General features: G+C 43.7%; 1 protein-coding gene across 1 annotated transcript in view; it reads right to left on the minus strand.

The window, feature by feature from the left end:
• The window catches only part of LOC121270043 (A disintegrin and metalloproteinase with thrombospondin motifs 7), a 168,518-nt gene that overhangs the window by 131,271 nt on the left and 19,798 nt on the right, over positions 1–17,449 (minus strand). The window contains exon 4 of the mRNA XM_041175365.1: positions 4,797–4,993. Within this exon, the coding sequence (XP_041031299.1) occupies positions 4,797–4,993 (197 nt within the window). The remainder of the gene's footprint in view (positions 1–4,796; positions 4,994–17,449) is intronic.

A 17,449-nucleotide genomic window follows, 5' to 3' on the forward strand; every position in this document is an offset into this window, starting at 1 on the left:
TACTGGGTGAGTGGCTATGGAAGTGGTATGGGGGTATTAGGTGGCATGGAGGGGTCATGGCAGGATATGAGGATGGAGGATGGAGGGGTCGTGGTGAGGGCGAGAGGACCTATCAGCCTTTTATATAACTGGGCTGAAATCTCAGAGAACCAAGGTGGGCTTCTAACAGCCTGCTTTGGCACCTGCCCACCTCCATGGCCACCTCTAATCTGCCTATGGAGGTGGCAGATCCGACTTGATCAACCCTCGCTACCCCCACTCCGAAAATCATGCATGTGGGAGTTGTTTCCACGGAGATGGGTCTGCTGTTGGGAGATTTCCTGACATGCACTTTCCATCTCAAAGGCGAAAATCTGGCCGTGTGTGTTTGTGTGTGACGATGGGTGAGTGTGTGAGTGTCTGAGAGAAAGTGAGTATGTATGTATGTGTAAGTGTGAGGGAGTGTGGGGCTGTGTCTATCTGAGTGTGTGTGTGTGAGCATGTGAGTGCATATGTGTGTGCTTGCAAGTGTGTATGAGAGTAAATGTGTGTATTTGTGAGAGTGCAAGTGTGAGCATGTGACAGTGGGTGTGTGTGTGAGGGTGCGTCTATGTGAGAGTGTGAGCATTAAGTGTATGTGTGTGTATGTGTGAGTGTGTGTGTGTGTGTGTGTGTGTGTGTGTATACATATGAGTGCGAAATAGTCTTGTTTTAGATGTCTCTTGATTGAAATAACTTTTGTATGAAAGTTGATACTTCAGCAATAAGCCAAACAACTTGTATGGACCATAAATCCCAAAATGACCAGTTGATGCTTTAAATTGCTTTTGTTGCAAATATCTCCTGAATTATTATATGCTGTCACAGCAACAGTCAGCTGTGCATAGCCAGGGGGCCTGAGTTTATGGGCTAGAATGTCTCCTCATTCATTTATGACAGTTAATATTAGGGTTTTGATTTCCATATTGTGAGAAAAGACTAATGTTATTGAATTTCTATTCTCAGAATATAAATTCAGTGTGTCAAGTGTGGTTCAGTCGGTAGCATTCTTACCTCAAGGTCATAAGGTTGTTGGTTCAAGGCCCACTCGAGTGATTTGCTATGTCATTCAGGCTGCCACTCCTAGCGCAGTACAGAGGGAATACTGCATTGATGGAGACACTGCCTCTTGGTTGAACTGTTAAACCAAGACCTTGTCTACCCTCTTAGATAATGTAAAAGATGCCTTGGCACTATTCACAGTGGAACAGGGGAATCCTGCCCCATATTAAATCCCTCAGTTTGCATTGCCAAAACAGATGATCTGGAGATTTAGCACATTGCTGTTTATGGGATCTTGCTGTGTGCAAACTAGCTGCTGCCTTTTCTACATTAAAACAGTGACTAAACTTCAAAATGACTTAATTGGTTGTAAAATACTTTGGGACTTCCCGAGGCGCTATAGAAATACAAGTTATTTCTCTTTAATTTCCAGCTCACTGATGTTTACTAGGAACCATAAGGAAGATATTACCCCCAGTAGTTGGGACGCACTCCTTAAAAAAAAGTCACTTAAAAGTTTAATAGTTCTGTTCAAAGCTGAGCCTCCATGGAATAGAGCTTGATAAATGCATCACTTCAATCCCTTAATCTGTCCTGAGCCAGTCACCTTACACAATGTTGAGCTCACCCAAAACTCTGCTGTTCATATCCCAATTTTCAACAAATCTTGATCACCCACCATCCGTGTGTTCACTGACCTATATTAGCTCCTAATCCACCAATTCTTCAATTTTCAAATTCTCATCCTTGTTTTCAAATCCCTCGAAGGAACATAGGACTTAGGAGCAGGAGTAGGCCATTTGGCCCTTCCTGCCTGCAATGACCCAGCCTCCACTGCTCTCTGGGAAAAAGAATTCTATAGACTAACAGCCCTCAGAGAAAAAAAATTCTCCTCATCTCTTATTCTTAAGCTGTGTCCCCTAGTTCTAGTCTCCCTCACAAGATTGATTGTGTTTGGCACCACATCCACAAACATTCACTTCCTCCACCACCAATGCACAGTAGCAGCAGTGTACACCATCTACAAGGTACAATGAAGGAATTCACCAAAGCTCTTTTGACAGCACTTTCCAAACCCACGACCTCTACCATCTAGAAGGACAAGGGTAGCAGACACCACCACCGGGAAGTTCCCCTTCAAGTAACTCACTGTCGTTCCTTCACTGTCACTGGGTCAAAATCCTGGAATTCCTTCCCTAAAAGCACTGTGGGTGTAGCTATATCACATGGACTGCAGCAGTTCAAGAAGGCAGCTCACCACCACCTTCTCAAGGGCAATTAGGGATGGGCAATAAATGCTGGGTGGGCCAACCAGCAAAGCCCAGGTCCCAAGAATTAATTTTTAAAAAGGGGGGAACATCCTCCTGGTATCAAACCTTTCAAGTCCCCTCAGGATCTTATCTGTTTCAATAAGATCACCCCACATTTTTCTAAGCTCCAATGGGTACAGGCCCAACTTGTTCAACCTTTCTTCGTAAGATAAGCCCTTCAACCCAGAAATGAGTTGAGTAAACCTTTTCTGAACTGCTTGTAACTCAATGATATCTTTTTTCAAATGAGGAAACCAAAGCTATACACAGTATTCCAAATGTGGTCTCGTCAAGGCCCTGTACAGCTGCAGTAAACTTCCCTACTCTTATATTCCATTTCCCTTGCAATAAACACCAACATTTGATTTGCCTTCCTAATCACTTGCTGTACCTGCATATGAACCTTTTGTGATTCATGTACCAGGACACCCAGATCCCTCTATACCTCAGAGTTCTGCAATCTCTCTCCATTTAAGCAATATGCTGCTTTTCTATTCTTCCTGCCAAGTGTGGACAAGTTCACATTTTCCCACATTAAACTCTATCTGCCAAATTTTTGCCCACTCACTTAGCCTATCTATATCCCTTTGTAGGCTCGTTACCTCCTCTTTACAACTTACTTTTCTACCTATCTTGCTGTCATCGGCAAATTTAGCTACCATACATTCAGTTCCTTCATTCAAGTCATTGATATAGATTGTAAATAGTTGAGGCCCCAGCACTGATCCCTGTAACACTCCACTAGTTACAGCTTTCCAACCTGAAAAATACCTATTTATCCCTACATGCTGCTTCTTGTTTGCTAACCAATCCTTTACCTATGCTAACATGTTACCCTTACACCATGAGTTCTTACCTTGTGTAGTAACCTTTGATGTGGACCTCATCAAATGCCTTTTGGAAATTTAAGTACACCACATCTCCAGGTTCCCCTTTATCCACCTTGCTCATTACTTCTCAAAGAACTCTAATAAATTAAACACAATTTCCCTTTCACTGAGCCACATGGACTCTGCCTGATCCCATTACGATTTTCTAAATATCCTGCCATAACCTCTTGAATAATAGATTCTAGCAATTTCCGAAGACAGATGATAAACTAACTGGCCTATAGTTTCCTGATTTCTGTCTCCCTCCTTTCTTGAATAAAGGTGTTACATTTGCTTTTTTCCAATCCACTCGGACCCTTCCAGAATCTAAGGAATTTTGGAAGATTATAACCAATGCATCCACTATCTCTGCAGGCAATTTTAAAACCCTAGGATGCAGGTGATTTGGTCCTGGGGAGTTGTCAGTCTTTAGGTGATGGTGATTGCTTTAAGTTCCTCACTCCCTTTCACCTCATCATTTTCAAGTATCTTTGGGAAGTTTTCTAAGTCTTCAACAGGGAAGACAGATACAAAATACTTGTTCAACACCTCCATCATTTCACTCTCTAGAGGACCAATACTAGCTTTAGTTACTAATGTCCTATTTAACTACTTGTAGAAACTCTTATTATCTGTTTTATATTACTAGTTAGCTTTCTCTCATACTCTACTTTCTCCCTATTTTTTTAAAAATCATTCTTTGCTGATTCTTAAAATCTGTCCAGTCGTCTGACCTGCCACTAATCTTTGCAGATTTGCACAGTATTTCTTTCAATTTGACCTATCCTTAACTTCATTATTTAACCACAGATGACACATCCTTCTCAAAGACTTTTTCTTTCTCACTGGGATAAACCTTTGCTGATATTTATTAAATATTTCCTTAAGCATCTGCCACTGAATCTCTACTGTCCTCTTTTACCCTAGTTCCCCAGTTCACTTTAGCTAGCTCTGCCTTCATACCCTTATAATTAACTTTATTCAGGTTTAAATCACTAGTCTTAGACCCACACGTCTCCCCTTCAAACTGAACATGAAATTCTTTTATGTTATCATCGCTGTCGCCTAGAGGCTCCTTTATCATGAAATTATTGATTAACCTGGTCTCATTGCTCATTAGCAGGCATAGTACAGCCTGCTCCCTGGTTGGCTCTAGAATGTACTGCTCTAAAAAATTGTCCCACATACTCTTTACAAGCTCATTTTCCAAGCTACCTTTGCCAATCTGATGTGTCCAATCTACATTTAGATTAAAGTCACCCATGATTATTGCAGTAATTAAAGTGACCTGTGATTATTGCGGTATTGCAAGTCCATGGACTTGCCCCTCCCTTATTGCCACCAATAAGCTCTGGAATTTCCTTCCTTTTGAATGGCGGAGCAGCCTCAAGAGGCCCTATAGACTAGTCCTGCTCTTATTTTTTATGTTCTTAGTGTTTGATGTTGGCACTGATGGCAAAAGGAAGAAAACCTTCCAATTCTCACTGCTAAAACCTGGACTCTGGATGAACACAAAGCACTCCCTAAAAAACATGCTTTCTAAAGTGATTTAATATGCTTCATCAAAATGGATGAATTGAATAAATAAGTCGCTCACCATGTTCATGACGGTGAGTACATATGCTTCAATGTTTTCACTGCCATGATGCTCCACCATTTTAGAATCAGCTACCACCAGAGTCTCCACCCACTTCTCCTTGCTGATCGAGCGTTGTTTGATCCGCCTCCTTCGTTGTTGCTTCTTTTCCCACTTTTCCCGTTTACTTTCCAGATACTGCAGGTTCTTCAGGGAATCTAAACATTTTGTAAGAAGGAAGGGAATTTTAGCGTGGCATTCCTCAGCATGAATGGGATTAATCAAGGAACATAACGAGGAGGCCAATCAGCCCTTCGAACCTGTTCTGCCATTTAATGAGGTCATGTTTTGATCTGCTCCTTGATGCCATTTTTCTGCCTTCGCTCCATTTCCGTTAATACCCTCAACTAACAAAAATCAATCAGTCTCACATTTCAAATGATCAATTGAGCTGGTGCCTACTATTTTTGTGGGAGGAAGTTCCACTCTTCTACAATCCTATGTGTGAAGAAGTGTTTCCTAATTTCTCTCCTGAATGTCCCGGCTCTAACTTTCCCGATGCTTCACATCGGGGAAAATGATTCTCCGTATCTAGCCTCTCAATTCCTTTCAGAATCCTTAAAATTATCCATCGGATCAGTCCTGAACCCTCTGCATTCCAGGAAATACAATGAGACTGAAGTAAGGGAGGCTGAGTCACTGTCAGGATTTTGTAAATCCACACAATATAGTTAAAACATCTTACATCTGCACACACTTCCCGTGTTCACTTTTATAATAGGAAATGCCCACGTAAACATGTCACATTGTTGTTAACCTGTGGAGGCACGGGAGCACCACTACTGGCAGGAGGGTGTAATTACAGTGTGACACCACTACTGGCAGGAGGGTGTAATTACAGTGTGACTATTGTATTAGACAGTTTCATTTCACATATGGACTTAGGAATTTAGAATGGGGATATGAAAATGAGGATAGAATATATGAAAGGATAGAATATCCCTCTCAAGACACCATGAATGACACACCAACTGTCTCTCAAATAGTCTACACAGTTCACAGGTATATATTTTACATTTGCAATAAGTGTGAATCTTTGCGAGGTTGTGTAACTAAAGTCTTACCACCAAGAACAATCCCTGCAGGTTTGTACTCTCTAAAACTGTGTGGAGCACAGCAATGACAGCAAGTCTAAGAGAGAAAGAGGGAGACATGGGCCAGTGATAAAGGGCAAGATTTTAACTCCCTCAAAACTTATTCACTTAGAGTTAAAATCAGGCCCAAAATGTCTGAACAGAGAGAGAGAGAAATTAAGTATGAACAACAGAGAATGAGGATAGTAAATTGGTTCTGGTGCAAATTACACTGAATTCCTCATTATCAAAATCCTGGGGGTTACAATTGACCAGAAACTTAACTGGACTAGCCATACAAATACTGTGGCTACAAGAGCAGGTCAGAGGCTAGGAATCCTGTGGTGAGTAACTCACCTACTGACTCCCCAAAGCCTGTCCACCATCTACAAGGCACAAGTCAGGAGTGTGACAGAATACTCTCCACTCGCCTGGATGAGTGCAGCTCCAACAACACTCAAGAAGCTTGACACTATCTAGGACAAAGCAGCCCGCTTGATTGGCATCACATCCACAAATATTCACTCCCTCCACCACCAATGCACAGTGGCAGCAGTGTGTACCATCTACATGATGCACTGCAGGAACTCACTAAGTCTCCTTAGACAGCACCTTCCAAACCCACAACCGCTGCCATCTATGAGGACAAGGGCAGCAGACACATGGGAATACTATCACCTGGAAGTTCCCCTCCAAGCCACTCACCATCCTGACTTGGAAATACATCGCCTGTCGCTGGGTTAAAATCCTGAAACTCCCTCCTTAACAGCACTGCGGGTATACCTACACCACATGGACTGCAGCGGTTCAAGAAGGCAGCTCACCACCACCTTCTCAAGAGCAACTAGGGATAGGCAACAAATGCTGGCCTAGCCAGTGACTTCCACATTCCTTGAATGAATAAAAAAAATGCATTCTCCAATTCTCAAATGATTAATCCCCAGGCCCATACGATCAAATGCTTTTTTAGATTTACTCATTAATATTCACAATTAACTCCAAAGTTCACTGACCTGCTCTTGGTTTATTCAACATTTCTTGTGCAAAACTTTTGGAGTCTCCCAAAACATCAGCAGCTTTGAGCCAAAATCTTAGTTTGTGACGTGAGGCATTGGGGTACTAGGTATGAATACTTTCTGAAACTGAGAGGCCATTTATTTTATTTCAGGTTTACTCCTCTCCTGAAAATAGACAAGAGAGAAAGATACCTAACACCTAGCCTTCCGCCACTGTGTCATGTCAAGGCCTTGTAGCTTTCACAGGGCACAAGGAGGAAAATTCAATGTCAAAACTTTATACATGGAAGCAGTTTTTAAAGGTTTGGCATTAACTTGATGTCCTTTTAGAATTTTTTGTTTTACATTCCTGTTGATGTGCACAGGTTTTGGAAAAAAAAACCTGACCTCTTCCTCCGATAGGACTCCTGTTTTGCTACACACTGCTTAAGACCTATCCTGGAGTATTGTGTCCAATTCTGGGCACCACACTTTAGGAAGGACACCAAAGCCTTTGCAGAAGGTGTGGAGGAGATTCAGTGGAATGCTACCCGGGACTAGGGACTTCCGTTACATAGAGAAACTGGAGTTCTTCACCATAGAACAGAAGTGCTTAAGGGAAAACTTAATAGTGCTGGAATCATGAAGGGTTTTGATAAGAGTAAATAGGGAGAAACTGTTTCCACTGACAGAAGTGGGTAGCCAGAGAAAAAAGATTTAAGGTTTTTTTTAAATTCATTGATTGGATGTGGGCATCACTGGCAAGGCCAACATTTATTGCCCGTCCCTATTTGCCCTTAAGAACTGAGTGGCTTGTTAAGCCATTTAAGAATCAACCACAGTGCTGTGGCTCTGGAGTCACATATAGACCAGGCCAGGTAAGGATGGCAGATTTCCTTCCCTAAAAGATATTAGTGAACCAGATGGGTTTTTACAACAATTGACAATGGTTTCATGGTCATCATCAGACTTTTAATTCCAGATTTTCAAATTATTATTGAATTCAAATTTCACCATCTGCTGTGATGGGATTCAAACCCAGTTACCCAAAGCATTACTCTGGGCCTCCAGCCAGTGACAATACCAATACACCATCACCTCCACTATCGCCCAACCCTAGCTGGCAAAAGAAGCGGGGGAGATGAAGAGGGGAAAAAAAAATTTACGCAGTTAGTTCTGATCTGGAATGCACTGCCTCAAAGAGCTCTTTCTGCAGATTCAATTGTAACTTTCAAAAGGAAATTGGATAGATACAAGAAGTGCAAGGCTATGGGGAAGAAACAGGGGAGTGGGACCAAAGAGATAGCACCTTCGAGGAGCCAGCGCCAGCTTGATGGGCTGAATGATTCACTTCTGTGCTGTATTCTTCTAAGATCCCTAAAAGGCTGAACTCATGTTGAGGCACAATTCCACAGACTTCAACTGTTTCCTGGTGCTTCGCATAATTGGCCCAGTCTTCGAGACTCTTGAGTGTTGGCAGACTGTTCCACAGTGTAGGAGAGAGACCAGGAGTCATTAATACTGTGCCCAACTTTCAAGCAGTGATCACAGGATGATGTTCAGTATCAGGAAACCCAGCTGACATTGCCCCTTCCTCAGCCAGTGATACTAAGGCCAGTTGAAATGACTCCAGCTGATCATTAGCTTTTTTTTAATTCATTCACGGGGCGTGGGCACTGCTGGCTGGGCCAGCATTTATTGCGCATCCCTATTTGCCCCCTTGAGAAGGTGGCGGTGAGCTGTCTTCTTGAACCGCTGCAGTCCATGTGGTGTAGGTACACCCACAGTGCTGTTAGGGAGAGAGTTCCAGGATCTTGACCCAGCGACAGTGAAGGAACAGCGAGATATTTCCAAGTCAGGATGGTGAGTGGCTTGAAGGGGAACTTCAGGTGGTGGTGTTTCCATGTGTCTGCTGCCCTTGTCCTTCTAGATGGTAGCAGTTGTGGGTTTGGAAAGTGCTGTCTAAGGAGTCTTGGTGGATTCCTGTACTGCATCTTGTAGATGATACACACTGCTGCTACTCTGCGTCAGTGGTGGAGGGAGTGAATGTGTGTGGATGGGGTGCCAATCAAGGAGTCATTCTGCTAAATTGTGTGACCAGGTGTAATTCACATCATTGGAAACACAATCCAGTAAATCCCTGGATGCAGCAACCCCGGAGAGCCTGAAAATTGGGGTTAGAAATCCTATCTCCCTGCAAGCGTCATCACTCACTGGGATTTCAGGAACACTGAATTTATTCTCATCACATTAGCTCAAGAATAAACTTTGATTGTGTGACAATATTGATCCTTCATACCTGCAGCCATGCTGTGACTAATAACATCCAAGAACACATTAAAAAATCAACAAAAACTGAGGAAAATGAATGAAAATTCTTGGTAACCGTTTATTTTTTTAAACAGTATATGATTTTATTTGTGTGTGAGAAAGCTTGTCCAGCGTCCAATTTTAACTCTGTCCAAGTGAATGGGTTTTGAGTCAGTTATAAGTTGCTCTCAAGTGTGCATGACTGTGTTTGCATGCGCAAGCGTGTATCAATGCTAATGTGCACAAGTATATGGGTGTGACTGCACTGAGTTCGTGTGATGATGTTTGAATACATGTGAGTGTTTAAGCGTGTTTAAGAATCTCTGTTTGTGCACAATGAATGTATGTGTGTTCCTTTGTGTGCGTACGTGTGTGTGAGAATGTGTTTGAGCACATGTCTATTTTTGGTGCCTGTGTCTCATCGAGGAATATGGGAGTGCCTATATGAGAGAGAAAAATGAACACCATTAAGGGAATGCGTGTGAAAGAGAATATTTGATGCAATGTGAGAGTGGGTGAGAGTACATGCACAATGGAAAGTAAAAGAGAATGAAAGAGTGTGTGCCAGCATGAAATGTGAGAGAGTGCGTGTTTGAGGCAGTATGAGACAGGGTGCATGTAAAGAGATTTCAGAAAGAATGTGAGATTGCATGACAGAGAATTTAAGGGAGAATAAAAGGAGAATAGTGGGGTTTTGGAAATAATGAGATGTAAAACAGCCATCTCAGTCCCTATCACCCATTTACTAATTTTACACAAACATTTTACCCCTTTGTGTTGAAGAAAGAGAATGAATCTGCATGTGTCACATGTGTGTGAGAACACAAGTAAGAGTGCATGCAAAACAAAAACAGAATTACCTGGAAAAACTCAGCAGGTCTGGCAGCATCGGCGGAGAAGAAAAGAGTTGACGTTTCGAGTCCTCATGACCCTTCAACAGAACTGAGTAATATTAGGAGAGGGGTGAAATATAAGCTGGTTTAAGGTGGGGGGGGTGGTGTGGAGGGAGATAAGTGGGGGGGGGTGGTGTGGTTGTAGGGACAAGCAAGCTGTGATAGGAGCAGATAATCAAAAGATGTCACAGACAAAAGAACAAAGAGGTGTTGAAGGTGGTGATATTATCTAAACGAATGTGCTAATTAAGAATGGATGGCAGGACACACAAGGTACAGCTCTGGTGGGGGTGGGGTGGAAAGACTAACAGGGCATAAAAGGTATAGATTTAAAAATAATGGAAATAGATGGGAAAAGAAAAATCTAAAAAATTATTGGAAAAAACAAAAGGAAGGGGGAAGAAACAGAAAGGGGGTGGGGTTGGAGGAGGGAGGTCAAGACCTAAAGTTGTTGAATTCAATATTCAGTCCGGAAGGCTGTAAAGTGCCTAGTCGGAAGATGAGGTGCTGTTCCTCCAGTTTGCGTTGGGCTTCACTGGAACAATGCAGCAAGCCAAGGACAGTCATGTGGGCAAGAGAGCAGGGTGGAGTGTTAAAATGGCAAGCGACAGGGAAGTTTGGGTCTTTCTTGCGGACAGACTGCAGGTGTTCTGCAAAGCGGTCGCCCAGTTTACGTTTGGTCTCTCCAATGTAGAGGAGACTGCATTGGGAGCAACGAATGCAGTAGACTAAGTTAGGGGAAATGCAAGTAAAATGCTGTTTCACTTGAAAGGAGTGTTTGGGCCCTTGGACGGTGAGGAGAGAGGAAGTGAAGGGGCAGGTGCTGCATCTTTTGCATGGGCATGGGTAGGTGCCATAGATGGGAGTTGAGGAGTAGGGGGTGATGGAGGCGTGGACCAGGGTGTCCCGGAGGGAACGATCCCAACAGAATGCCGCTGGGGGGTTGAAGGGAAGATGTGTTTGGTGGTGGCATCATGCTGGAATTGGCAGAAATGGCGGAGGATGATTCTTTGAATGCGGAGGCTGTTGGAGTGATAAGTGAGGACAAGGGGGACCCTATCATGTTTCTGGGAGGGAGGAGAAGGCATGAGGGCAGATGCGCGGGAGATGGGCCAGACACAGTTGAGGGCCCTGTCAACCACCATGGGTGGAAAACCTCGGTTAAGGAAGAAGGAGGACATGTCAGAGGAACTGTTTTTGAAGGTAGCATCATCAGAACAGATGCAACGGAGGCGAAGGAACTGAGAGAATGGGATGGAGTCCTTACAGGAAGCAGGGTGTGAGGAGCTGTAGTTGAGGTAGCTGTGGGAGTCGGTGGGCTTGAAATGGATATTGGTGGACAGTCTATCACTAGAAATTGAGACAGAGAAGTCAAGGAAGGGAAGTGTCAGAGATGGACCATGTGAAAATGATGGAGGGGTGGAGATTCGAAGCAAAACTAATAAATTTTTCCAGGTCCTGATGAGAGCATGAAGCAGCACCGAAGTAATCATCGATGTACCGGAGAAAGAGTTGTGGGAGGGGGCCGGAGTAGGACTGGAACAAGGAATGTTCCACATACCCCATAAAGACTGCATGCATTTGCTAATGTATGTCCTATGTTACTTGACTAATTTTCTCATATTAAAGTCTAACCTAAATTACTGTTCCTTAGTAAAATCTTCATCTACATCTATACAGCAAACGTTAGGACAGTGGGAAGATTAAAAGCTTGGGAGTGCAGCCTCTCATTCTTAACTCTCTCCTTTAGTTCATCGCTAGCTTGTTTCTGTTTAAATAAAGCTTTGACCAGATAAGAAACCGGGGTTAAACTGCCCCCAGCACCTTCACTATTGGGAACCTGCATGAGGGCTTGTACCTGACTCCTCCAGAACAACGCTGAGGTCAGTCGCCATTAATATAAAGTTAGAAGTTAATGAGGTCTTGAGAATCTCCTTTAGTTTGGAGTTCTGGCTCCTTCAAGTACTGTACATAATTCCTGAATGGATTTAACATGGAATGTCTGGGTTGGATCCCAGTGTGTTAACAGAGACTCATTCATAGCTGTTCAATTAATATTTCTTATGCAGCCTGGCATTGATCTCTGACCCTGTTTCTCCATCCTGAAATGACTAAAGTAGAAAAACAAAGAGCGCTAGGCTCTGGCGTGCTTATATCCAGTGTAAGAGACAGAAGGAACTGAATTTGTGTGTGTGTTCTCCACTTCGTACCAGACACCATGCAGCAAGTTTCCTTGTTTCGGTCAACTCATTTTGGGGAGTTGCAGGGGTTGGTTTTTCTCTTTTCCCCCTCCAACACCTCTCCACATGCCTGTATTTGCAGGTTGAGATCATTACCATCAATCGAACCTGCCCCTTGGAGGAGAGAGGTGGGGCTATGGGGAATATACCCCGCTGTTCAAAGGCTTCCCCTGTCATCTTGTCTCCATGCCCATTTTTCTCCTCACCTCCAGTGGGCGCTGCCGTTCCCTCCTCACTTCAGAGCAAACCCTGGAAATCCCACAGAACACAAAGTGGACCAACACTTGGAGTCACTGATCTCTGCAGCACCCCGTCCCTCTCTTTTCTACCTGGGAACCAAGCATTGCTTCAAAGTACCGGAGAGGAACATCAAACCCTCTAGAGTATGGAGTAGGTGACTGGTTAAGGAGACCAGGTGGGAGGGAAGAAGTTAATTCTGAAAACATTTTCTTACCCCTCCTCTCCTGACTGCTGCTGGGGTACAGCTCCATGGGTTGCAGCAAACATTCCACCTATAGAATCATAAAATTGTTACTGCACAGGAGGAGGCCATTCAGCCTGTTGTGTTTGTGCCATGTCTCTGCAAGATCTCACTTAGTCCCACTCCCCCAACTTTTCCCTATAACCCTGCAGAATTCATCTCTTCAGATAATTATCCAATCCCTTTTTGAAAGCCACAACTGAATCTGCCTCCACCACACTCTCAGGCAGTGCATTCCAGATCCTAACCACTTGCTGTGTAAAAAGACTTTCCTCATTTTGCCTCTGGTTCTTATGCCAGTCAACTTTAAATGGTGCCATGGCGGCAATGTTGGGACTTCTAGGGTTTCCTGTGAAGTGAGGAGGGAACGGCAGCGCCCACTGGAGGTGAGGAGAAAAATGGGCATGGAGACAAGATGACAGGGGAAGCATTTGAACAGCGGGGTGTATTCCCCATAGCCCCACCTCCCCCCTCCAAGGGGCAGGTTCGGGTGAAGGTAATGATCTCAACCTGCAAATACAGGCATGTGGAGAGGTGTTGGAGGGGGAAAAGAGATAAACCGACCCCTGCAACTCCCCAAACTGAGTTGACCGAAACAAGGAAAATTGCTGCATGGTGTCTGGTATGAGGTTCTTGACCCTTCTGCCAATGGGGATTCTTTCTATCTATTCTGTTTGGACCCCTCATGATTTTGAGCACCTCTATCAAATCTCCTCTCAGCCTTCACTTCTCTAAGAACAGGCCCAGCTTCCCCAATCTATCCTTGTGCTGAACTTCCTCATCCCTGGAACCATTCTCATGAATCTTTTCTGCACTCTCTCTAAAGTCTTCACATCCTTCCTAAAGTGTGGTGTCCACATGTGATGTGAGGCCAAACCAGTGCTTTATAAGGTTCATCATAACTTCCTTGCTTTAGTGCTCTATTCCTTCATTTATAAAGCCCAGTTTCCCGTGTGCTCCATTAAACACTTTCTCAACCTGCCCTGCCACCCTCAATGATTTATGCATAGATACCCCAGACCCCTCTGCTCCTGCATCCCTTTTAGAATTGTACCTTTTGTTTTATATTGTTTCTCTGCCACATGTTTTCTACCAGCTTATGTCCTCTTGTAGTTTATCACTATGTATCACCATCTTCCTCACTGTTCCCAATACTTCCAAGTTTTGTGTCATCAGCAAATTTTGAAATTGTGCCCTGCAAGTTAAGGTTATTAATTTATATGAGGAACACCAGTGGTGATCCCTGAGGAATCCCATTGTAAGCCTTCCTCAAGTCTGAAAAACAACCATTCATCAATACCTTTGTTTCCTGTCATAAGCCATCTTCGTATCCATGCTCCACTGTCCCTTTTGTTCCATGGGCTTTGCTTTGTTGACAAGTCTGTTATGTGGCACTTTAACAAATGCCTCTTGGAACTCCATATACACCACAACAACCACATTACCCTCATCAACTTTCTTTGCCTTCTCATCAAAAATCATCAATCAAGTTAATTAAGCACAATTTGCCCTTAACCCTTGGCTTTCCTCGGTTAATCCATACTTGTCCAAGTGACTGTAGTTTTACCCTGGATTATTTTTTCTAAAAGCTTTCCCACCACTCAGTTTGTAATTGTGGGTCTATCCTTACACTCTTTATTGAACACAGGTGTAATATTTGAAATTCTCCAGTCCTCTGGCACCACCCCTAACCATCACCTCTCAAAATTAAACTAAAAAGAACAGATTCCATAATGGTAGGATTTGCTTGCCAAAGCTAACGTCATAATGTTCAGTCTGGGGCTACATTAAGAGGTTAAAAGGCTGGCCTCCACTAAATGGAAAAAACAGAGCTCGTGAAATTCAATCTGGACCACTCTTTTCTCAGGTTGCAGCTTCCCGGAGTCGCTCTGAGTTTCTGTTGCCACCTTAAGTGCTGAAAATCACCATCGCTGTTTAAAAAGACAAAGGGTGTGTAGGAGGTGAGAATAGCATCACTTGTTTGTGCATACATTTCATTCACAGACGACTGAGCTACCTTTAGACCTACGATGCTAAATCTACTCAAATACAATGTTTACAATTTGATATTTTGGTGGGTCAGTTTGTGCAATGACAGATACACCATTGGGATGAGGTCTGGTGCAGTAAGGAATTCATGTTATCCAAACTCACCAGTGAGAGACTAATAGGACCTGGTTGATGGCTGGTTTTATTGTAAAATCGGGCTGTCGTTCGAACACCCTCGGTTTCCCACTGGGCAGATTAAGTTGAAATTACCCTCCCAATATGGTGGTGACATCTAGAGACAGACATGAGTACTGCAAAGATCTGTATTTTGTTACATTGGAAGCCATGCAAAATGTGTGTTATACCCTCCCCTACAATATCCAAGTTCACCCCCATGTTCAATTTCACCCCTGCATGTTTTATCTGCATCATTCTGGTGAATCTACACCACTGCATCGCTCCTGGGATTTGGTCCCCAATTGGAGTACAGTACACCTGGTGGGGTCTGATCAAGACTTCTGTCCAATTGAAGGTTACATTAGAGAGAATTCAGTGCATTAGAGAGAGCCAGTGACAGAAGGATCACATAGTTGACAGTTCATGACCTCAAAGGGAGAGCATTGGGAAACGTAAGACAAGAATTGAGCGAGAAGCCTAGAGATGGAGACTTGAGTCTTATAAAACACCAGGCTTCAGTCCCATGCAATACTGTAGCAATGATGAATAAATGTGGATATGTTATCTAATGTGGCATGTCCTTGTGAGCTGGTGTTGAAAGGTTTCTGTTGCCACAGCTCGTGTCTCCTCAAGAGAGCGACAGCACCATTCGCAACATGGACACATGGGGAATGAATAAACAGAGCTCCACCCTTCCCCCCCTCCCCACCAACCCCTCGCATGGGCACCACCACCCTGCTCAGCAACTATTCTTTAACCCCATGTATACCCAGTTCTACCAACTAGGAAAGGCCCAGGTTCAAATCTTGGTCCATGCTGAATTAGCTTTTCATAGTTGGGTTTTGGTAGTGGAAGGTGGGGGGGCTGCGTGCCTCTAGATTAGGGAGAAAGGGGTGTAAAATCAGCTTGGGCTCACAGTCGTGATCACTGTGCAGTGACTCCCGCCTCCATAGAGCAAAACACGTGCATAGATCCCAAGCAAAGAGCTGGATCAGGCTCAATAGCGATGCTCCTGTTGTCAAAGTGCCAACCAACACAGTCTAAACTCACATGAACAATGGCTGTTTACACAAAGTATTAAAGGGCAAGTGGTCCATTTAACTACGATTCCAACAAGACGCAGCTCTTTCAGGGAAGGACAGAGAATATTAAGAAAACATCATGGGAGCTAAACGTAAAATACAATTAATCCTTCAAAAGAGGTCACTGCACAGCAGCAGTTCTCTTCTGCAGCTGTGTGGTTCCATACTCCTATTGGCTTTCAACAAATACTGGATTTTACGACCAGAATCAACTTATTTTGTTACTGAGTCCGGAAGAGTTGGCTTTGCTAACCCAATTATAATGTCAGAATCTGTTTATTAAAATCATGCATTGTAAAATGTTGGAGTAAGTTTGACAAAAGACAGTCCATGTGGGATGTCCACACGGGACTCTTAGTTCTGGGAAAGCAGCTGTGGTATTTATAGAGCTAGGAGGAGGACATTCAGCCCCTCAATACTGTTCTCAACATTCATTTAGATCACAGTTGATCTGTACTTATATCAGAAGTCAAACTTTACAGGGCTGAGAAAGACTAACATTCCATGTTGCTCAAAATCCCCGGTTATTTTTAGCGGAGAGTATGATGGAATACTCTCCACTTGCTTGGATGAGTGCAGCTCCAACAACACTCAAGAAGCTTGACACCATCCAGGATAAAGCAGCCTGCTTGATTGGCACCCCATCCACCACCATAAACATTCACTCCCTCCACCACAGACGCACAGTGGCAGCAGTGTGCACCATCTACAATGTGCACTGCAGGAATTCACCAAGGCTCCTTCGACAGCACCTTCCAAACCCACGACCTCCACTATGTAGAAGGACAAGGGCAGCAGATAGATGGGAACACCACCAACTGGAAGTTCCCCTCCAAGACTTGGATATATATAGCCATTCCTTCACTGTCACTGGGTCAAGATCTTGGAACTCCCTCCCTAACAGCCCTACACCACAGGGACTGCAGCGGTTCAAGAAGGCAACTCATCACCACCTTCTCAAGGGCAATTAAGGGTGGGCAATAAATGCTGACCTAGCCAACAATGCCCACATCCCATGATTTAACTTTTAAAATGCAAAATACCGCAGATGCTGGAAATCTGAAACAAAGGCAGAGAGGTTAGAAATCCTCAGCAAGCCTGACAGCCTATGTGGAGACAGAAGCAGAGTTATATGTCAGGTCGATGATGAAAGATGCTGCCTGCTCTCCTGAGTATTTCCAGCATTTTCTGTTTTTATTTCAGCTTCACCCAGCTTAATAATGGGAATCTGGCATTCACATATTGTAAACATTTGCAAGGCATGTCATTGACATCATGCCTGAAATATGCTCCAATGGGAAGGCAGAAAGTTTTGGCATCCTTACGATGACTTTTGTGTTCAAATGTTCCACTTGTGTGCCCAATCCCTCGGAG

The sequence above is a fragment of the Carcharodon carcharias genome, chromosome 26, assembly GCF_017639515.1.
Source record: "Carcharodon carcharias isolate sCarCar2 chromosome 26, sCarCar2.pri, whole genome shotgun sequence".
NCBI lineage: Eukaryota > Metazoa > Chordata > Chondrichthyes > Lamniformes > Lamnidae > Carcharodon > Carcharodon carcharias.